At 32.4% G+C, this 23869-nt stretch overlaps 1 protein-coding gene across 3 annotated transcripts in view; it reads left to right on the top strand.

The window, feature by feature from the left end:
* Window positions 1–23555, top strand: part of Con (connectin) — a 158958-nt gene extending 135403 nt beyond the window's left edge. For all 3 annotated transcript variants that reach the window (XM_029041027.2, XM_011188225.3, XM_011188233.3), the window contains exon 5: window positions 13656–23555. In XM_029041027.2, the coding sequence (XP_028896860.2) occupies window positions 13656–14647 (992 nt within the window). In that variant the 3' untranslated portion in view covers window positions 14648–23555. The remainder of the gene's footprint in view (window positions 1–13655) is intronic.
* The last annotated feature ends 314 nt before the right edge of the window (window positions 23556–23869 follow it).

Raw genomic sequence — 23869 nt, 5'->3', positions numbered from 1 at the left:
GATTAAATACTACACTCGAATCGCAAGGTTGCGACAGATAAACAACTAAGTTTGTGTCTGCATATAATAAGTTAAGCTCGTACCTTTACTACATTATAGATTATATTCTGCACACACAAAAACTACCAACAACTATAAGTAGTAATTTGAGACAAACTCAACAAAGCTTCGCAGTCTAAATATGAAGTGCTTTAAAGCTAAACGCACTTAGAGCTTTAGGCTGACGAGACGAAAACGCGCGCGCAAAATGCTGTTTCCTAGTAGTAAGTAGCAGGCTGCGAAGGTGCGGTATGCGAGTGTAAGCAAATACTTAACGGCATTTGTTTTCGAAAACTTTCTTGTTTATGAAGATGGATTAGAACTGTTTGGCGAAGGTAATATGTTGCTGCTTAAGTTGTTATGTGTCTGTATAATGTACTAGGGCATGTACTTATATATGTAAAATAAATAGTCAGGGATACAATGATATGAGGGTGTATGTGCATGTGTGGCTTTGTATTATTACTAGGTAAGCACTTCAATGAGTGTGAGTGGATAAAACTTGCTTAAGAAAACTACTACAAGTGAAATAAATTAACAGCAAAGGTTCAGTTGTTGTTGTTGTTGTAGTGAAGTATATTATAACGAAGATATTACTATGATCTTTCATATAAAGATGAAGTATACAAAAGTTTGAGGACTTTGCAGAAGATTAGTGTTGTTGAATATTTCTGAGACAATGTTCGCAGGTAAACCTGACAAAGTATTAATTTGCGGCAATATTTTGGTTGAATATGTTTATATAAAGTATTACATTTGGTTTTGGAATATTGTGGATTAACTTTATGTAATAATATTCAAGCGAAAAAAATTATTTATTTACTTAAAAAGTAAAATTTTCTTTAACAAAAGCTTTAGAAAGCTTTTTCAATAAAGTTATTTTTATGTTGAAAAGCTTAACTCAATAATTCTGCTCTCATTCATATTTGTTGCCCTGATATTAGCCGAAAATTGCAGATTGAGCCCGAAGATTACGGGGTTTGCAACGATTTGTAAACGCTGAAGAACATAAAAGTGTCAGAAAGAGCGTTATGATTAAATTTTTCGAATACAGATAGTGCTGCATGATGACTTTTCGAAAGCTTTAAAGCTCATATTAGTATTTTATACAGTTTTAAGACAACAATCAATTTAAAGAACCGATGAAATTACTGCATCTCACATATAATAGCTTGAGTTGACTGAGTTTTTGTTTTATGCCATTAAATTGACCTTTTCTCTGGATAGGAGAGATATAAAAATCCAGATTTATACAGACTAACTCTTCCAGCGGATTTTGATGAAGAAGAGTATTTGCAACTGGAATTTATTTAAGACTTTAATATATTCTGTTTACATTATATAACGGTTAAAGGAAGTTCCTTTTTAATTCTGAGTGATCGACTAACCTCTTCACACAAAAGCACATTGTCTTATAACACAGAAGTCGCTTAAGACCTCATACACACCTTTATGCCTGAATGCAGAAGCATTCGAACATTTTTATGCTTTGCAACAACACAAAAAGTGTGTTAATGAAATATATCTAGATGAACAAACAGGTGAATATACCATAATATTTGGGTAACCCACCCGCCTAAGCACCCAAAAATACACACTTAAAGCATTACCATGCCCAGAAACCACGCATAATTATATATTTTGAAGCCGGTGCCAACACAAATAATTTAGGCAGTCATTAAATTTGTTGTTGTAACACAGTACTTATGACACTGAGAGCTGATAAAGTGTGAGTTAAATACTGGCACACTCTTCATAATGTGATCGGCTGCTGCGTAATCATAAACTCCGGTGTCAGCTTACACGCTTTAACTTCATTTACATTTTTAGTACTGCAAGGGAGTCATATGAAACATGAGCGGTGACATTTGGTGTGAATAAAAATATACATATATGTATGTATGTTTGTGATATGGAGCGGTTGTGTGCCTGCTTATTTAGATACGCCACACGCATTGATGATTAACATTAAAGCACTTTATTAGTTGGATTTATTAGCCAGCAGCACAAAATGCCGCGCAGCACAGCACAGCAACGCAAACGGAAAACTAACGAAGCCAGGAAGTTCACCAACCAATCCACCATATGTAAATATAACACACACTCATTTTGTTGTTGTGGTTTCGCTGTCTGCACCAGAAAGAAAACTCATTTGTGGTTGCGTGAGTGTTGGTTGAGAGTCATGTTGTTTTTCTTTTCGTTTTTGTTATGTACACTTACGGCAACAATCTGCGTAATAATTAGCTACAGATGCAGCGGCATACTTCCGGTGGCGCACTTGTAGCGTACTAATAGCTGCTCATGCATAGCTGATGCTTCATAATTTATTCATCGCAATGATGCTGCATATGTATGTAATATAATTATACATATTACATATACATGTGCATTTGAGAGTATACAGCTGTAGTTGTGCTTGTGTGCATAAAATATGCAGAATAATTAAGCAGCAAAGTAACGGTGAACTGACGAAATATGCTTGAATTTCTGCGCATAGCGTGGCAACATGAAGATCCGCAAAGATATATGGGTTTATTAAAATAGAGGTATAAGTTAAATATTAACTTAAATTAATTTTGAATTTTTTTTATTTAACTTACAGATTTTGATTGAATTTTTGTACCGAAAAATTAAAAAAAAAATAATAATTTAATTTTTAAAGAATGATCTCGTAAAGAATAAATGATAAGCAACATTTTTTTATTAAAAATAGTTAACTTAATATTAATATCAGTTGCAGTAATAGTCGCCTAAATGTAGGCCACAATTTATATTCTTATATTATTTTCTTATGTTACATTAATTAATTGCTTTGTTGATGGTATATATTTCTAATTTATACTGAGCGCTTAAGTGTTAGAAATGATTTCTTCAATTTTATCGCTGTTTAGTACAGTATTTATATTAAACAATTCTTAAAACGTTGACTACATTTAGGCTGAGGTATTATGAAAAGTAGAAACAACTGGATTATTCTGAAAAAGCTGAATCCTTTTCTGTCTAAACCAAATATTCTTCGTTAAATTTTTGTATTTAAATACTGTTACAAAGATAGTTTGGTATGACTATCTCTAATCCAAGAACACGTTAGTTAGACATTGCTTTCGAAATATCTGAGCTAACCTTGGACTCTTGTCTCTCAAAGTATTTTGAGATGTATAATTCAGTGTTAACAAAAATAAATTTATTTTCACTAAAATTTTTTTTCTATTTCTACTTAAGCTATATATTCCAGCTAAAGAAAGATAAAGGTATTATATTTTAATATGCCATAAATACAACATTATATGCGTCTTCAAAAAGCATAAAAGAGCAAACATTAATTCTTAGACTAAAAATACTTTTCCTTTTCTTAGATATTTTTCTACTGTTTCTTCAATTTGTAAATTTTCATATTTTTCTCAAGTATTCAACGTCCAAAAATTACGAAAGGAAAACACAAAAACAAAAATAATCAAGTTAAATAAATAAAAAAACTTTCATAAAAATTATTGCAGTTATTTCAGGCCAAATTTGAATAAAAATCAAATTTAATTTGCTGTAAATATGCGTAAACATACACACAAACCAAAAACAGCAAATAACCTTGGCAAGAAAAGCGCAATCAAAGCAGAACACAACAACAACACAAAATAAATAGCGAAACTCATTAAATTTCAACAAGTAATTTAAGTGAAAAAGTGAAAGGGAAATGCAAATAAAAAAAATAATATTAAAAAAATATCCACAAGCAGACAAGCGCAGCTGAAAAGCTAAAAAGCGCAGATAACAGAGGATGAGCAAAGAAAAAGGAAAAAGCAACGAATGCGAGTGCAATGAAATTAAATGAAATAAAATAAATTGCAGAGACACTAACCGGAGACACTAGCAGCGTAAAAGCTTTGAAGCAAATTCGGCGCAAATAAAAAGCGAAATTTATAAAAGTGCACAGGCAACAACAAGAGCAACAACACAAAGCTGTTGGAAATTTCGAGGGAGTAAGCTGAGCCTGTTTATACAAATACAGCTGTACACAGCCGTAGCAGTTGGCGGAAGCCAGTTAAGCGTCTTCTAAATGCTTGCTAATACATAAACAGCAAAGCAAAGAACAAAACACAAACAAACAAATTTCGCTTCAATTTAGCAGCAAATTCTTAAGCAAATTTCTCGCTAAGTTAACTGCCAGACTGACTATGCGCGCAATGCGGTTGACGGTTGATGGTGGCGGTGGCGCTGGCGTATGAGCAACAAAATGCTTTTAGTGACACAAACACATTTAGAGACGTCTCTTTTTACCAACAACACATGTTTTTTTGTATATTTGTGTTTTTACATATACAATTCGTTTAGCTGCGCTTGTCAAAAACTGCGTAGTTCTCAAGAATAAATTTGCAAAAAAAAAAAAAATGCCAACCATCTTGCGAGCAGCCATACTCAAGTAGCTGTGTCGAAGGTTACGCATGTTACCCGCATGTTCTTATATAAGTAGCAGTGGCTTGCCATGCTATATCCTAACGGAAATTAAATGTTTAAAATTTATAGACACGGCAACAGTCACTTGAGATTAAATACGACTGTAGTTTATTTAATATGCCGGCAGATATTTCTATATATCTGTTTATGTGTGTATATATCGAGATAACTGCGTGTTATTTGTGCTTTCCTGAGGCGCTTTGATCAAGTAAAAGCATTGCTTATTTATGTCGGCATGTGTGCGTGTCAGTGTCAATACCGTGCGTAGCCCACTGGGAATCGTGTGACATAAACTTAAGTCACTTAATTTTAATAAAAGTCAATGCATGCGTGTCTTCAAGTAAAATGTAACATAAATTTGTATTTATTTGACATAATTTGGCTTTAGCTTAACAAAATAATGTTGTAATGTCTGGGAAATTTTGCACGCGCTAATTTCCGAAACAAAGAATTTTTGTGTTTGAAACATAATGCTTGGAAAGGGCTGAAGTGCTAAGTATTAAGAAAAGCTTTTAAATGAAAAGTATCTACTCGATAGATGGCGCTGATGCTGCAATTCGTAAAAAAACTATAATTCAACCCCAACGAAGGCGTGGTTGGTTGACTCCTAATACTATCAACTTTTTTTTATCAATTTGAAACAAAAATTAACAGTGAGCATCCCTTTTCAAAAATATAATCAAGTGTAAGATTTTATTAACTACTTTCATTTATAGCAATAATAGGTTTTACATATCAATTTTGTTGAAGTTGGCAACCCTTATTAGTAAAATTTATGTTTTCGCTCTTCTTATGGGCCTATACCAGTGTGACATTTTCAAAAATTCCGTTCTTTTATTTTTTGCGTTTTCGATAGTTCAAAAATATCCTGCGAAAGCGGTATGGCGGTATCTCGTATCTTGAATGGCGTTCTAAAAAGCGACCGCTCTCTTGTTTTTTAATATTTTTGTAAAGAAAAAATTTTGAAAGGTAGTTGAAAATATACCTTATTATGTGCAAACAACTTCGAAACAATCGATCGAGTTCTTTCGTAAAAAAAAATTCACGAAAATCGCCTGATTTTTCATGGGTTACACTGGCATATCCCCTTAAACATCTTTATTTGATAATAATATTGTAAAAAATCGTTTATATTATACATATTGATAATTAAAAAAAAAAAAAACAAGTGGCAACTCTACAAAATTTTTTCAAAAATAACTTTCATAAACCCTTTTAGCTTGATACCAATATTAATGTGTTTTTTTGGTATTACTTTTAAATTGATTAAAAAAATGTAACAGATGGCAACCCTCTCGATATTTTTTTATTTTTAATCTGCTACACTGAGCTATTTTACTGCATAATATTTTCTTGACTAGAAAAAATCTCAAATTTTTCCTACTGGTTTTCCACCGACCTGCAAGTGTGAAAGTCACATACAAATTCATAGCCAAATTACGTATCAGCAAATATTTGCATATGTAAATGCGTGATTGCACAATATTCGAATACCTAATTTAAATCAACTGACTTTGGAGCTTTAGAGCTGATTTAGGTATGCGCAATGAGTAATGCGCCTAAGATAACTCGATTGCTGAGGAAGCTTAGTAGCTGATTTAGCAAGCGGTAGACCAGCACAAAAAATGCTAAGTTTTAGATATGTAGCACAAACAAACGAGTACTTGTAGTATATAGATGAGTTTAAGCAAATACCACATTGCAACCGCAGTTACACAAAGCGCTTACAAATATTTATTTGTAATTGTATTTTAATGCATTTGCAAACACTAATATTTATTAGAAATCGCATTAGTGTGTTATGCCAACACGCAAATATATAAGTTAAACGGCATATATACATTTAATTGAACGTAAATATATACTGGAGATAAGGCATTCCTGTGAGAGTAGCTCAATATCCCACTGAGTGGACTCAATGCGCCGGCATATCCATTTAACCACATGGAAATTTGTGTATGTGTGTGTGCAAGCGTGCTCAATAGAAAGCTAATCGTACGTAAGTGGCACATGTGCAAATCTTCATTTATATATACTCATACATATATACTTAAAATAGCTCAATATATTTAATAAATCAATATATATAGAATTTGTATGTTCGCAATTTGTTTTTGTTGTTGAAGCCACAAATCATTGCATTGCGCTAAATTTATATCGCTTTCTCAAAGCAATTTATACATACATATATGTATGTATTTCTACATATGACCCACAAGCTTTATGCTGAACATATGTTCTTTACTGCTACACTTATGCGATTTCCTTCACTCTAACTAACTGTTTTGCAATAATGCTTTTCTCAGCTTAACTCAAACTTTACACAAAAACATATGTAGATAAGCGTTTCTTGCAATTGAAAGTCAATTTAAACGCGTGTTACACTGCAATTTGTCGTTTTTATTGTTGGGTCAAATGTTTGTTTTGGCATTTTAATGGCTTCCTAATAGAGTGTAATAAATTGCTGGATTCACAAATCCAACAAAACAAACATATTTCCGTTATTTATATTATATAAATGCACTGAGATAAGCAAAAATTTATTTTCTTTGATAATTTATATTAAATGGCATATAATATTTGGCAACAACTTTTTTCCTCAATATGACCACTTCAAAAGTACTTAGCCAAGTCACACACCCAATTTTTGTTTTAATAGTTAATACTATATTTACATACAACGAGATTATCTCTATTTACGAGCTTAATAAGAAATTAAGAAACGAGATGTACCATACAAAATTCCTCTCTTGATAATCCGAGATCATAAAATTATCTCGTTTTATACAACTAGATTTTTGCGAAGAAGAGGTGAAATGTCAAATGAAAATGTAAACAACAATGGCCGACAACGTGAGAAAGACATATAATACAACAACAAATACGACACATTTGACAATTGATAATCTCATTTGGCTATATGTAAACGGTTAGATTATTGAACGACCTTAGAACGAGATTATTATATAATCATATGTAAACACACTATAAAAGCGAATAAGGATAGATTGAGATTCTTCAGTTTTAAAAATTACACCTTCTACAAAAATATGTATTCTATCTTATCTCAGGCAAACTATTTATTTCCAAAAATTCATTCCCAAGAAAAAAGTACCTTCAACTATCTTTTAAACACCTCGATTATATACTCAATACTTCCAATAATTATATACCTTTATTCAAATTGCTGGTGATATCGACAAGTATAGGGTTTGTTTTAGAGGTAGGGTAATTTCTTTAGTAAGTACCTGTGAAATCAGTTATCAGAGCAAACACATATGCTTGACATTTAGGTTGACATTTAAATATTTGGAATATTACGATTAAAACAAAAGAATGATTCACAGCTCTTTCGTTTTCCATGACACCATCCAATCAAATTGGGACGAACTCTTGGTGATGCACCAGACTAGAAATGATATTGCGAAATGACTAATTGCTCGTCTGATTTGACTCTGTTCGACTATGAAATAGGTGCTACAATATTGATAGAATGGTCTCCATAATTGCGTTTTTAGACAGCCAAATTAATTGATCAATTAAAATTTTGATTGAGAAACACTTGTTTGCCTTTTATACTACCGGCTACTCGATAACCGATCAGCTGTTATACATTTTTGTGTTTGCTTTTTATAAGAAGTTTGCGAGTTTCATCAGCTGATTAATATTTTCAGCAGCGACATCTACCATAGCTTTTTTATCAAAAAATTCTGGCAACCGCAGGCAAAGAACGTATATCGTACGTGATTGTCGCAGAGTTGCATTTGATTTCCAGTCGATTTCAAGTCGACTAAAAATCAATTAAAAATTAATGTAGATTTTATTTTGTATGGTAAATCGATCTTAATAAACGTTTTAATCGAGCAGAGGCCGGTTAATAGATCAATTAGCTCCTGTCTAAAAACGATATTAGACTCACGTTGACCATACTCAAAACGAAATAATGAAACCAAATTTCCCACAATTTTCTTAATGAATTGTTGTTGTGCATCAGTTTGCAATTCTGTTTGACTTTCAGTTTATTATCCCTACAGTCTAAGGAGGCGTATAATTAAAAAAAAGTATTTCAATATTTCCTCACATAGCTAATAAAATTTTTATAAGCAACCAATTTATATTTTCCATATACTCCAAACAACATTTTTCTAAACCAATAAGAACCAACATACCAGCAATATTTTTGCAGAAAATAGTTTTTAAAATAATAATTGAAGTGCATACTCGAATACAGTTTGTAGTACACCCACACCCCCAGACATAGAGTGACAACTGAAACTACACGAAAAATAGATTTTTAAATTTGAAAACTCTGTTGATGATTCACTCTTTATTACATTCATATTTTGTGTGTAATAAACTACTGGAATATTTACAAGACTGCACCCTGGGGAGGCGAGGAGCGGAACAAGCGCACGAAATATTAACAACTCTGCAACACAAACATGCGCATTTTGCATTTTGTAATGGATGTAATAGTTTGCTTGTTATTATAGCTAGAAGCACACATCAGACTCTACAACAAAAACAACAACATTTATCTTTTCGGAGCTTTTCATAGATAAAACTAATATTCATGTCGACGTTGGTGAATTGTACGTCCCAGAGGCCAATGTTGTAGCCACTGGCGATAGAAATAGACAATGACAACAACTACAACTACAACAACGACCATGACGATAACACACACGACAACCAAATTGTTGTTGTAGTTGTACAGTATAAAAGCAGCATAACCAAAGAGTTAAAGGGTAAGCCAAGTGAAATGTCAAAAAAAGGAAGTACTGTGGCAGCAACAAAAACAAACACATATGTTGTTGTTCAGCGTAAGCCATTTTGTAACTCTTTTGTGAAGTATGTATGTTGCTACAATTAGGCGACAGGCGATTATGACAACATTTTCATGGTTTTTAGTGAAAATTTGCCATTTTCTGCATTCTGCAAAGTGTGCCGAATTTGGCAGCAACACACGCCAACCACCGAAGCACGTCACCCACTCAAAGCGGTGGGGTTCATTCAATGTGAGTTGTTGCTGAAAATTCTTTGTTTTTTCTATTAAAGCCTAAATGTGTCCCTATTGTATGCGCTTAACTTGCTTGCCTAACATGAATGACAAGTCGGCAAATTAGCTTGACATGTTGCTGCAACAAGCTGCTGACATTGTTCGGCGTGTTTTAGTAGGCAAGCGGGCATTTTTACAGTTATTTCCTTTCGTTTTTATGCCAATTTTCCGGACTTGTGTAATATTTTCTTTTGTGCTGGACATTGGAGTACATGTATTTAGAAGGACATTTGTATTTTATTTCAGCCTTTTTTCTCTGTGCTTAGATAATATGTGCGCATGTATGGCAACATTTTCGCTTACATGGGTTTAATTTTTTCCAACAATCAAAATTATACTTTTTAAATATTTTAATAATGTTTTTATAATTTTTTATATTTTATTTTGACCACCAAAAAGTAATTCTAATATTAAATGACATTTCAAACTCAAAACAACATTTATTTTAAATGACCAGTTACATCCGTCAACTTCCGCAAAGCTAACTTTAGTGTGTTACTATACATTTCTGTATAAATATGTGAGTAATCTACACTTCATTAGATTTTATTGCGTTCATCATTTCAGCAGCCAACATTACACACACACACTCGTTCACTCCCCTAAAAAACTTTCCGAAATGTGTCGAAATGCCACAAGGCATGCTGGCACTGGCATTCTCTATCTTTCTCAGTGTCGAAGACGCCTCTTTCCGCCACATTTTCGCCGAAAATTTCGTCCTTCACTGCCTATTTCCCAATGGCATGTGTGTACCGAAGCAGCTGTTGCCGGCAATTACTAAGTGCATTTCGGGCATTTTGGGTTATAGTGAATTGTGTTTAGTTAGTTTTAAATTAGTTTACGAACACTTGACCGTTAGTTGAGTGGAATGCGGTTTGAGGCGAAGTCACTTTGCCACTCAGTCGGTTAGTGGTTAGTTAGTTTACACTTGACTTGATGTGGTCATGCCAGGCATTTGCACATACACTGACACTGAAGCTCATACGTTCATAGCTTCTTAATGGCAATTTGACTTACGAAATTAAAATTTTAAATATTTATATATTTTTTTACATATGTATGTACAGATATATGAACAATTATATGTTTAAGTTTTGTCATTATTCAGTTTTATTTTTGGGAAGAAACAATGTGGTTTGTTTCATTTAGAAATGGTGATGTAACCTCAGACAGGCTTTGTTCAAGGAGCATAAAATAGAATTCAGTTATTTGGTTTGTTCTATTTTAGCTCACTTCAATTACTTACTGTGTGCATGTTTTTCTCAAGGACTCTTCTATGACCTATTTGAAAGAAATTGCTAGATTTTAACCTATATTTTGTCAGAGCCCACTATATTAAGAACGGATCGATAATATCGAATAATTGATATTGAGGCCTTAAAACATATATAATAAAAATATTTTCTTATGTCAACTCGACGACGACGGAATCTCTCTCCCACCACGAATCCCACACCAAATTTGCGATCCTTTATATGGGATCCGCTGTAGTAGATGTCACAAGGGCCCACCTTCTTCGGTCCTTGTCCCGTCCATCGCATTTCTTGGATGGCGGTGATGCCAGACTTTACTCTTACGAGGACATTAACCAGCTGGGCAGAGTCACCTTCCCAATTAAGGGTCCGGACATTCCAGGTGCATGCCCTTAATTCGTAGTCCTTTATACGTTTGCAGTGGTCGTCATCAAAATTGGGGTTCCTTATCCGCTGTTGCTTTCTGTTCATTGGTTATTCGTTTTTATAAGGTGGGTCCCAAACCTTACGCACAACCACATAAGCTGGATTCGCCTTCTCACTTTAGCTCGCCTCCAAACGGATGTCTGTTGACTACCCAGAGGATACTTGCTCTAAGACCGGAAGTCGTGAGCTGCTTGAGCCACATGCAAAAGAATCGTTCCTGTCTCCAAAGTAAAGGGCAGTCAGAAACTTTCCTCACTTACTTGAACTTCTACATATGACTCCATCCTCCATATCCGCTAGTCGCCTACTGACATTTTCAAAAACAAAGCTAACCTCAAAACAATCTACAACAACCGCTAAATATACCAATTATCCGCGTACTAAACAATCGAAATCACTATATTTGCAATTCTGGAAATCCAAACTAAACTAACGGTTTATCGTTTTAAAGCAAATATTTTGAAAAGCTGTCTTTAATTGCTATACTCAGTGACTCAGTTTGGCAGCGGCCCCAATACGCCTTGAGGCTAATCGAAATCGACAGCATCAACACTAAAGTCAAAGTCTTTTAATTGTTGTGCCAATTGCTTACACCGAAAAAGAAAGAAGAACAAAACGAAAAAAAAACAAAACACGAATCGAAGTCAAATGCAATGAAATGAAATGCGACTCTGTGAAGTTACCGGCGACCGAGCGCAGCCAGTGAGAAAGCAATGAAATTTGAAATTTTCGAAAATCCACCGTCAATTCACAATGCGACTGAGATTTGGACGGCAACAACTCTATGAATTGACAGCGACAACTCAATTGGGTGTCAGCTCGAACGAAACAAAATACCAACAGGCAACATACATAGGTCAACAAAGAGACGGACCGGTTGAGGCAAGGCAAGACAAGACAATATGTTGCCGAGCAGAAAAAATTGTAACTGCAGTGAGACAGACTACGAATTTCAATTTGAAATAGAAATTGGTAAACGTGACGGAAAGTGGACGGCTGACAGATAGTTGAATAGATGGATGGACGGAGAACGGAGTGGCGGCGAGCGGCCAAAGCGGCAAGCGGCTGCATATTTGAATGCGAAAAGCAAACAAAAGCCACACTTTGAGCCGCCAGTCGACTTTTGAGCAGCCAAAAAGACAGACGCTTGCTAAAGCCTTTATTTGTGTACAATATGTGTATGCGACTAACGGTAGTTAGTAAGATGAGCGCATACATTTTGGAGCAACAATTGTCGAAAACAAGCATTGGATGGCTGCGAGAAGCTGTATGCTGTGCTCGCTGGCTCCTCTGTGTGTTTGTGTGTGTTTTTGGAGTAGGACGACCTTTGTCTTCAATCCGGGCGTGAAGGCTAATAATTGAGCACGTAATTGAAACGCTTGACAGCGTTGGTGCGCTCTTACTTGAAGGCAGAAAACAAAACTAAAACAAAAGAGTTGCGAATGCAACAGCAAAAGTAGACGAGAAGCCGTAGGAAAACACAAAAGCGTTGGACACTGTATTCAATGCTTGTATTGTTGCAAGCTACAGGTTGAACGCATTGAACTGTACTTGTGTGGCAAGGAAATGCAGTTAACGGAAATTAGACAGAATGTGATACCCTCTATGACAATATGAAAAATGAAGATACCAGAAGGGACCAGAACCCGAAACTTTTAATAAAAAATCGCTTCAAATTATTGATGAAAATCCCAGATAACATCCTATATGTAGACTCTCCTTTTATTCCTTAAAATTAAAATTTTGTGAGTTAATATATATACCTATAAGCGTCAGACTTTTTTGGCACAAAGTCCACAGTTAAAAAAATAGTGAAGACATGATTAATACTATCACAGATACTCAAACGAAATCCAAAAATAAAAAAGATCTCTCAAGATCGATCAAGTCTATTGAGGTAATATGTTGAAAAGCTTATGTTTTCCATGAGGTCTTACACCTTGTCAATATTATTTCATTCTTGTTGTTCGAGGTTGTCAAAGTGAAATACAGAGTTTCCGGTAACATTACTCCCTGAATTCTTTTATTTTGAATTGCTGTGTGCCTAGCTTTAATTGAGAAAACTGATGACAATAAAAATTATAAAAATTTTAACAAATTGTTTAAGACTTGAAGGGTATACAACTGACCGACAAAAACCATAAAATTGGCAATATTTTGCACTTCACTTCTACACAACCAACATTTGAGCTGACAATACATTGAAGCTGGCTACCAATTTTGAACTTGTCAATCGAACAGTGTTTCTTCTATTTGTACACGAATGTGCTTTGCATTTCCTAGCAGCAGTTCGTATTGTTCCCACAGAAATGACTTGTTTCATTGTTTTGACCTTACAGCACGGCATATCGTCTTTGTGACAATCAAGCAATTGCACACATGTAACATTATTAACATTCCACCTTCCCTCTTCTCTTTCATTGCAGATAATAACTTCATTTGCGACTGTCGTCTACAGTGGCTGTTTGAGCTGAAGAATCGTACGCGCTACACGGCATTGCGTGAGGCGCTCGAGAGTTTCGTCTGCACCTTGCATGATCCGAAAATTTCCAACTTCATCGAACCCGTACCCAATCACATTTTAGATCTACTCAACATCGGCAGCAGCTACAATGGCGGCGCCAATAGCGCCGAACTACATCTCGGCGGCGGCAACAATGGCGGACGCAAACGATTCTCCAAGTCACGTCAAAATGGCGGCACACAGCGTGGTGTCGGCGGTGGCGGTAATGGACAGCGTCTGGGACAAATGCAATTAAACGCCGATGATGAGGTCGATGTGATCGATGCCGCCGCCGTTGCCTTGACACCCGAACACAGCGAACATGTGCTGTCGCTAAGCAAGCGCTCGCTAGCCGAAAGCAATGTACTGACAGTGGTCGCTAGCAGTCAGCCGGAAGTGTATAAGGACGCGCATTTAACTGCCTCCGGCATACCAGACGTCGTCGCCACCGCCAATATAATTGGTGAGAAGAAGAAGAAATCAGTTTTGCCCGCCAAACTCAGAGATGATTACTACGATGAGGGAGTCACTGGCGTTGCAGCGCCGCATGGTCTCCTGCTGGCACAACAAGTTGAGTTGGGCGATGGCTTGGATGCGCTCAAACACAATGCTTTGTACAATCAACAAACCAACGATGTGATTGGCATGACCAATACAATCAACGAACATGACGCCAACAAGCCACAACCGCTGGGCATCAAAGTATGTCTGTTCTTATTGAAACCTGAACGTCTGCCGTGCCACGATGAGCTCAGCGATCCCACAGAGTTGCCATTGTCGCGCGATCTCATGGATGTGCGTAGCAATCAGGCGCAGAGCAACATGTCGTCGGGCGGCAGCGCTCTGTCAACGACGACTTGGGTGGGCGTGGCGGCGATAATGTTACGCTGCAGCAGCAGACGGCGCATTGGTTAAACAAACTGTCAGTTAGGGCGCGCGGGTGTAATGGGTAACCGTTAAACACTTAAAGGTGCGCATTTAAGCAAACTGCGTATATACTTGTGTGTAGACAATTGCCAATATGTGAGATAAGCAGTTGTAGTTTATAATAATAATTTATGAAAAAATAATAATAATTTGAGATTTTTTCTTTTACTATTTTGTGGTGTATTGACACAATTGAAGTTTTATGCAACGATTTTTAGGTGTTTTTGTATTTACAAATACTTTGTAAAGCACACATACTGACAAACACACGCTAGCGTATTTTTGTGAAACGATCTCTTGCGTCAGCCAATGCAACTGCAAGCCTAAACACAGAACTTTTAGCAAACACTGTACATATTAACAAACTATGAACACACTGAAGCGAAAAACCTTATAAATGAAAAAAAAAAAAATAAATATAAAAAACATTGGCATGCCTATTTGAGTAGCTACTGTCGGCCGGTGTAAGTAAACTGGCATAAAAATAGGCACACATAATTTGTAGTTAGCTTATGATTGTATATAACAATTAAAAAAAATTAAATTAAATTAAAATGAAAAGCAAAAAAAAAGAATAAAAATAGTAATTAATGCATAAACAAAACCAAAATTTGTAATATTAATTACTTATAATTAAGCATTTAAAAATATAAACGCTTAATAAGTTTAAACAAAAAAATTTAAGCAAATTTGAAGACGAGCTTCAATTAACTGTATGCTTATTTTTCGGTATACAATTCTTTCAAAAAAAAAAATATATAAAAATAAAAAAAATTAAAAATTTATTAAATTATAACTAAGTATAGTGTGTAGTTTTAAGAGCAAATGGTAAAGCACTTAGCTTTAAACAACTCAAAATAAATTATTTTTGCCTGTCAGGCCGCGAAAGGGTTAAAACATTAACACTTTAGCGCCTAATGAGAGAATGAAAAAACTTAAATTAGATTAGATATATTGCTATACTAATGGTAAGTGTATTTATACAAAACTACTTAATTAAGTGTAAAAATATTTGAGGCATTAAAATTTATTGTGCTAAAAGGAAAATAAATTTTAATTTACAGCTAAAAATTAAAAAAAAAAATCGCAAATAAATGAAATTATTTAACAACATATTTTAGTAATTTCAACAATCTTTCGTTTTTGGTGGATATCTTCATATCGGCTCTTAAACAATTTATTTCACTTTTGATATTTTTAATGTCACATTTAATTATATTTTTTGTCTTGTTTGTGAAATATTTAATTGTATTATTTATAACAAATGCGATTGTTCCAAATTCAGCCTAATTTTACAAATTAGATGTAAGGATATTGAATAGCTGTAGAACAACGACATGTGCTTGCTTATTTTCTTTAATAAAAAAATACAAAAATTTCAAATAATAAGACTATTTATTCCAAATTTATCCAGTTCTTTGAACTTTTGTTGCTTTAGCCTAATCACAAACCCATTCGGATACGTTTAGACGTTACGTTTAGTAAAAAATATTTACTTATTTTTTCTTTAAAAATAATTGCATTAAATTATTTGAAATATGTTTAATATATTCATCTTAAGGCTATACCAGTGTAACCTATGAAAAATTAGGCGATTTTCGTGAATTTTTTTTTAAAGAAAGTACTCGATCGATTGTTTCGAAGTTTCTTGCACATAAGAAGGTATATTTTTGGCTACATTGCAAACTTTTTTCTTTACAAAAATACTAAGAAATAACGGAGTTATGTGCTGTCTTCGAAGGTACCAAGAAAAAAGTTCCCTAACTGCTAAGATGATTCCGGCCGAATGAGTTGCAGAAACAAAAAGTTTCAAAAAGGTTATTAAAGTTAAATATATTTCCTATACAATGATCTACGATTTTTGAAAAATAGCAAAAATTGACAAAATGGAAAAAATTGGTATTTTTTAGTAATAAAATGGTCTTTTTTAAAATGCCAATTGACAACATTCAACCAATCAAAAAGATCGTAGGTCATTGTATAGTAAATATATTCAAGAATACTCAGTATAAATCTGAAGTCGATCGGTCAATGTATCGTTGAGTTATGATGTCAGCAATTTTGAGAAATTTCGACTATAGCTGCTTATACCTGCGAGCGGTCACTGTTTAGAACGCTGCCATACAAAAAATATTCAAGATACAATCGTACCGCCTTCACAGGATATTTTTAAAAGTATAAACAATCGAATAAGCAAAAAATAAAAAAACCCTTTTTGAAAATGTCACATTGGTATAGCCCCTTAATAGTATTATTTTTTAACTACGACTTTATTATGACTTTTTAACTTTGCGCCAAAATGTAGGCAACACTTTGGCTTAGTAGATTAGCTGAGAGTTTAACGTGGTATGCTATGCCGCTGCCAGCAATCTCATCGGATACTTTTTCGCATATTTTTTTATTATTAATAAACAATCGGTAATAAATATAAATACAAAGTTAATTACTCTTTCAGTTCAGAATGATTTCCAAAGATAACAATTCACAGGTCAAAGCTCATTTATGTACTCAAAAAAAATTTTAGAATTCATACATTTATGATTTTTATTTCGCACAAACAATAATTCTAAAAAGTGCTTTTAATTTCATTACACTTTTTAATGCGCATTATGAAATCCCATTGTAAATAAACCTTAAGTACTACTTTCTAAAAAACACACACATGATTTTCACAATAAAATATAGGCATTTTATTTAAAACACTTTATATATTTACTTATGTAAATATGCATTTTATTCAGCTCGGTCGAGCGAATTGAATTTCACCGCCAGAATTGAAGAAACTTAAACGAGCGCGCATTTGAGTTCAAAGTGCGAAAAAATCATTTAATTGAAATATTTATATAAACACAATAATTATTAAAATTTTTAAAAATACATTTGCAGGCATGTCACACAAACAAATAGACACACACACACAAGCACACGCATACTGTGCTACGAATGTGTAAATTTACAAAGCAAAAACCTCCGATGTACTGGTGTTTCATTTTCAACTACAAAAGAAAACAAAAATTATAACAAAGTGAATGGCCATATTAAAATTAAATAAATAATAAATGATCGCAAAAAACGGCTGATGTCATAAAAAAGCGAAACTAAAAATAAAAATACAAAATCGTATTTTAAGCACTAAAATGGTAAATAGCTAAATAGAAATGTGTATAAATGTTTTTATATTGCCGCTGCCAAAGCATGGGGCAAACTCTAGAAGCGTCGTAGTGGTTGTAGAATTTACAATAACATAAAAGTATATCAAATATATTGAATTTGGTTAAAAAAATTGCAATTTTTTTTTACTTTTGTTCATTTGAATTTATTGTTAGTTTTAACTATTTTCAGCTTTTATAAATTGCACTGAATTATTTTTTTTAATATCAGTTAATAATTGTTTTTTTTTTTTTAATTCTTAATTCCAAATGTTAGTGATTTATATTCTCATTTAATATTTTTGTTATAATTAAAGAACAAATTTCCAGTTATTTTTTTATTTATATATATTTTAAATTTGGTTTAATTTCTATTATAACAGGTCTCCCTCCAGTGTTGTCATATTTTGTGCCATTAGATAAGCTCTTATTCCAGAAAAATGCATTAGAAGGGTTGTACTTGCAATAAGAACAAAAGATCCTTTAAGGGGACCCCCCATTCTCGATTTCAAATTTTGAAGATTTTCAATGGGCTGGTAAATGAACATAAATTATTTTTTAGGGTTGTAACTTTGCATACATTTATTTGAAGACTCTTAAAAAAGAAGAACAAATTTTACATATTTTTTTTTTCTGTTGTTTTTTGGTGATCAAACAAAGGCCCTTCTTTTCGGCGGCGCATGTGATTTCCGCTCACTGGAACAACTCAAACGAAAAATTCCAACGTTCCAAAGTTAGAAAGAGTACATGTTTGACTCTGCTATGAACTAGGATTATTAATTTCGCACAAAAATTAACAAAATAGCGGATCTTTGGATTAATAGGTTTTGAGTAACCTCATGCGCCAGTCGTAAAAATACTGTTTCGAGAAAACGCGTTTAAAGTTTTGAGGCGCTCTCGCCGTTCGCTTGACGCTTCCACCATAAACCGGCTATATCTTCAAGAGTTTTGGAAACTTTCACTTGAAATTTTAGAGGAACAATCTTGAATAGTTATAGGTTCGAATTAAATCAAAAAAAGAAATCGATTTTTTGAAACCGAGAATGGTGGTCCCCTTAAAATAAGAGTTGAGTCGTCGAGCAAAAATTACAACAAAGTAGTCGCTGTAGAAAAAGAAGTTGTAAAATTTCGTTTGGTTACTTTTATACATACATATATATACATATATTATTTTAAGAAACTTATTTGAAAATTTTTAACTAAAGTCCTGCTTTTTTGAAAGATTCCATTGTTATTTTTAAGCGATTTATTTCTCATTACTTCTTAAAAATAATCTATAAGTTAGATGTGGGCTTTCATTGAGATTTTTATACCAAGTTTTCCGGGTTTGTATAATGACTAATGACCATATATTTCTCTTACAAGATGTCAGAGTTAATTTTAAAATTAAATTAAAAATATTTTTACATTCTTTTAAATTTCAGTTCAGTTAGATTATTTAGTATCTTCTGCTGTTTTATTATTTAATTGAGATCTACTATATGGGAAAATACTTTCACAAACATTCCTCGTTTAACCAAAACCTCTATGCCTTGACTTTAACAACTACCATAGATGCTTAAGATACGGCTACACAAATGACGCGCTTGTAATATAAAAATAAATAAAAAAAATATATTTAATGCAAAATAACGGTAATTGTAAGTATATATACATAAATTGCCATGAATATTGTAAACTCTATAACGCAGTTAGAGACTCGTAGGGTTAGTGGTAGTTCACTAGGGAAACCGAAGCAGGCAAATATAAAAAAAAAAAATTTTAAATTTTAAGCATACGACGCGTATAAAATTAGAGAGCGAAAATGAAGCTTAAAAATGAATGAAAGTGTAAAAAAATTGCTGCTTGAATTTTTTATATTAAAAATTTTTATTTCAGAAATAATAGATTTTTTTTTTAATTTTTGTTTACAAATTAAAATAATTCCTTAATGCAAATTAGTACACAAGCTACTATCTCTTCATACTTGTCTAACTTTTTGTTGCTCTAAATAATTTATGCAATTTCATATTAAATTACAGTTCATCAAAATATTTTCATTTCAATTAAATGATTTGTTAAGCAAATTGCAAAACCTTTTTTGTAGCCTAAGACTGATAATGCGATAATGTATAAAAGAGAGAAATAAAAAATAAAAAATAACAAAAACAAAAATCTTCAATAATATTAGGTCTATTAAATAGTAATGATTAGTAATGGGGAAAGCTAAAGCCATTAAAGCAGAAAATATATGGATTTGCATATTTAAATATAGTCACATGAATGTGTGCACAAAAAATGCAACAAATTTATCTGTGTGTAAGTGTAAAAAAAACGACTATCAAGGGTCAATATGAAAATGCCACATTATGAAATCAAAATAATAGAAAAGCAGAAATCGATATTTGTAAAAAAACAGTGAGGTCAGTGAGTTCATTGCGAAGCAACAAGCAGCAGCTACAAATACATATAAGTACATACGTCTACATAAATGTCTGTAAATGTATATAAGAGCACTCAATTATAGTTACCGAAAATGCATTTTAAAGAAAGCTACATTGGAGAATAATTAATTTCGGTGCAGAAAAAAATTATAATTCATACTTATTGTAAGGCACTCTACATAATATATTTTTGTGAAGTGGAATTAACGATTAATTTTCATGCAATCTCTTTTATACTTTTAAAGAGAATTAAATTTAAAAAAATTTTTAATATTTTTTTTTAAATAATTTTTTTTTTTACTTTTGCAAATTTATTTGATATTTAAGCAGGCTGAAAGGTTAATATACTATTCCAAAGCACAACAACAACTAACAAACTAAAACAAAAAATTATTCAAAATATAAATTTTTACTGTACTACGAGGAAATAATACTGCTTTTAGTTGACAATCAAGGCGTTGCAGCTACAGGAGACATGTTGAACGAAGGCATTGTGCTGAGCTCTTACACCTATTCACCTAAATATTCAGATTACAGAAGAGTACTAACTATATAACACATTATCGATCAGTAAATAGCAAATAACGCATAATTTATTCCTATATTCTCATAAATAACTTGAAAATTTCACTATAAAAGTACAAACTATGCTGGTTTCTTGCATTTTCCGGAAAAGTTAAATATTAAATATAATGAATCATAAAACGGACTTCATGTTCGTGCTCAGACGGTCAAAATACATAGGTGTATTTCATTTCAGGAAACTCTGAAACCCCTATAGAAGACATAAATTATTTTTTGTCTATTTTAAATAGATTTTGTTGATAAATGATTACCATTAAAAAACAATTAATTACATTTCCAGAGCCGAGCGTAGAAAAAACAAATCAAACGAACTTCCTTCAGAACGCTTCTATAAACATTACTGTCTATCATATAATAATGCTATTTAGAGTTTTTTTTTAAATCACTCAAAGCGATATCTGAATTTTCAAAGGATTTCGCCCGACTTTCACAATATGAAGAAATAATTCGATACATTTTTTTTGAATATGGAATAAAAATGTCTTAGCTAATCATGCACTTAATGTAGTCTTTTGTGTTCCATATTAGTTAGGATGGGGTATATTTCAGGGTGACAAGTACTTTCCAAAAGGTCTAGCAATTGTTATATTATCTATTCTACCCCGAGTGACATAGGCTTTATTATTACTAGAATCTCACCTTTCTGGAAATAGTTCCCAGGTGAGGGTATCAAAAAAACTCTGTGATGGAGAATCTTAATCTGAAACTGAAAATCACAATCGCGTGGTAGAGAGTCGAGCACAGAGCGTTTGCAGCGGTTTGAAGAACAAAATATTAGAAATATACAAGCTCGCACTAGGCCGTCGAACTCTGAGCGTTTCCAGCGCCTTCATACTCAAGAAATGTGAAAATACAGATATATGTATGGGAGAGAATGTATAAGTGTGTAAAAACTATAACATTTGAAATGTTTTTGTTTAAACCCGTGCGAAGCCGGAGTGGACTGGTAGTATGATAATCAAGTTCCGAAATTATTCGGTAAACCTTACACCGTTTTAAAAGTTCGTCTAACAGAAAAATAACTTCAATGGAATCCCATAATTCACAGTTCATTTGTTAGTTTCAAATAGTTCAAAATGGTATTCCTGCTTAATGCATATTTAACGCAATTGAGCTGAATACTGTGTACTGTGGTGCATATGTAGTTTCAAAATAAAATGCAAATTTATGCACTTTTCTTTGCAATTCCACAAATGCATTTATAGAGCCACACATGTAATGTCCGCAAACCCATTAGCTTTGTGTTACAAAAACAAAAAAAAAATATAATTAAATTTTGGCTTACGAAAATAACTTGCCAGAAATTGAATTCACAGCCAATTTGTAAACCAATAATTGATTGATGGCAGCAATAAAATTGTAATTTGCGTTAAATAAATAAAATGAACAGCTAGCTCAGAGCATAGCCACATAAATACACATAATATACAAAAAAACAAATATATTCAAACTTACAAATATATACGAGGTGGATAATAGAATTTTATAGCGAGTGAAATCAATAGTTGCAACTGTGCATAAAAGCATATTTCGAAGATGAAATTAACAGTGGCTGAACGAAAATGAATTGTGGCTGCACACACACACATAGAAACATATAAATTTAAATGCTGTTACTGGCAAATTGGTGGGTAATATTTAAAAAAGGCAACAAATTGAGCGCCATAGGACTTGATGAACTAATCTAATTAAATGCACAAATATTTACTGAAAGTATTTGAAAAAATCTAAAAAAAATAAATGTTTAATTAAGCAAAAGAGAGAGGCGTTAAAATAAGAAATCTCTAAGTTTATAAATCGTAAGTGTATTTAATAATAATAGATATATAGCTGTAAATGTATATGTAAGTATGTCTTAAATCTAAGCGAGCATTAATTTAGGTATACATATAAGTATATATGTACGATATATACATATATATAAATATATTGCAGCCAAATTAGAGCAAAAGGCAAAAATGAATATAAAATAAATAATAAAAATTATTAAAAAAATAAAATTAATAAAAATTAATTTAAGTAAAAAAAAATCAATTAACTTTAAATTGATTAAAAATGAAGGAAAATTAATGTTAAATATATATATATATATAGATATATAGATTTATAGAACACATAGTGAGCTAACTTTAAGTGCGCATACTAGAAAGCGTTTAAGTCTTTTGCCATTAGGCGTTTCAAAATATTTTAATTTTTTCATTTTTATTCATAATATATTTAAATAGGTAATGAGCATTACATTACTTACACAAGTCGACATTCAAATTATTGTAGCTTTTTATTTGTATAAAAAAAAACAAGAATAATATAGAAAATGCTTTTACTATAATTTAAGTAAGACAAAATGGCTTTGTAGCGGAAATAAAATATTTAAATAAGTCAAAATAAATGATTATTAGCTATAAGCAAGAAGCAGTTTATTTCATTATATTTAATGCTAATGCAAGGCAGCAACATTTTTCGCATGCAGAAAAATAAAATAAAAAAATATGGAAAAAAAGAATTTTGTTCAAAATAAATATTTATTAAAACCAATATATTTTCAATGCAATTCTAGAAAAACATTGCTCATATTTATTTAACTTAAAAAGAAGCGCATAAATTTATTTGTATGCCTTAAATATACAATATTAAAAATAAAATTAATTTTTAGTCGAGAGCTTGCAATTTAAAAAATATATTAATTTTTATTTGAGAAAATAAACATTCATAAAAGCAAGATGCTTTCAAACCAAACTTGATTTTGTTCCTATAAATAAACAGAAAAATAATTTTATTGCTTGCTAGAAAAAAAATACTAACAACTGTCTCATCGCTAATTAAAATATACAAAACTACCAATTTTATATATTTTTCCTTTTCCAAAGTGTGAGCATTTTAATAGAAGACCCCTGGGAGTAAATAAGAAATAAATGAGATATTTTAACCCGCCACATATTTGCCCAGCATGCAAACAACTTTTAAGTTTTAATGTAAAGTGACAGTGCATATATTGTAAAAGCAAATTGATGCAAGTCGAACATAGTTACAGACAACATTACACACTTATATAT

Source organism: Zeugodacus cucurbitae, chromosome 4 (genome assembly GCF_028554725.1).
Source record: "Zeugodacus cucurbitae isolate PBARC_wt_2022May chromosome 4, idZeuCucr1.2, whole genome shotgun sequence".
Taxonomy (NCBI): Eukaryota; Metazoa; Arthropoda; class Insecta; order Diptera; family Tephritidae; genus Zeugodacus; species Zeugodacus cucurbitae.
The sequence above is the reverse complement of the archived record's forward strand: the minus strand, read 5'-3'. Positions and strand labels throughout refer to the sequence as shown.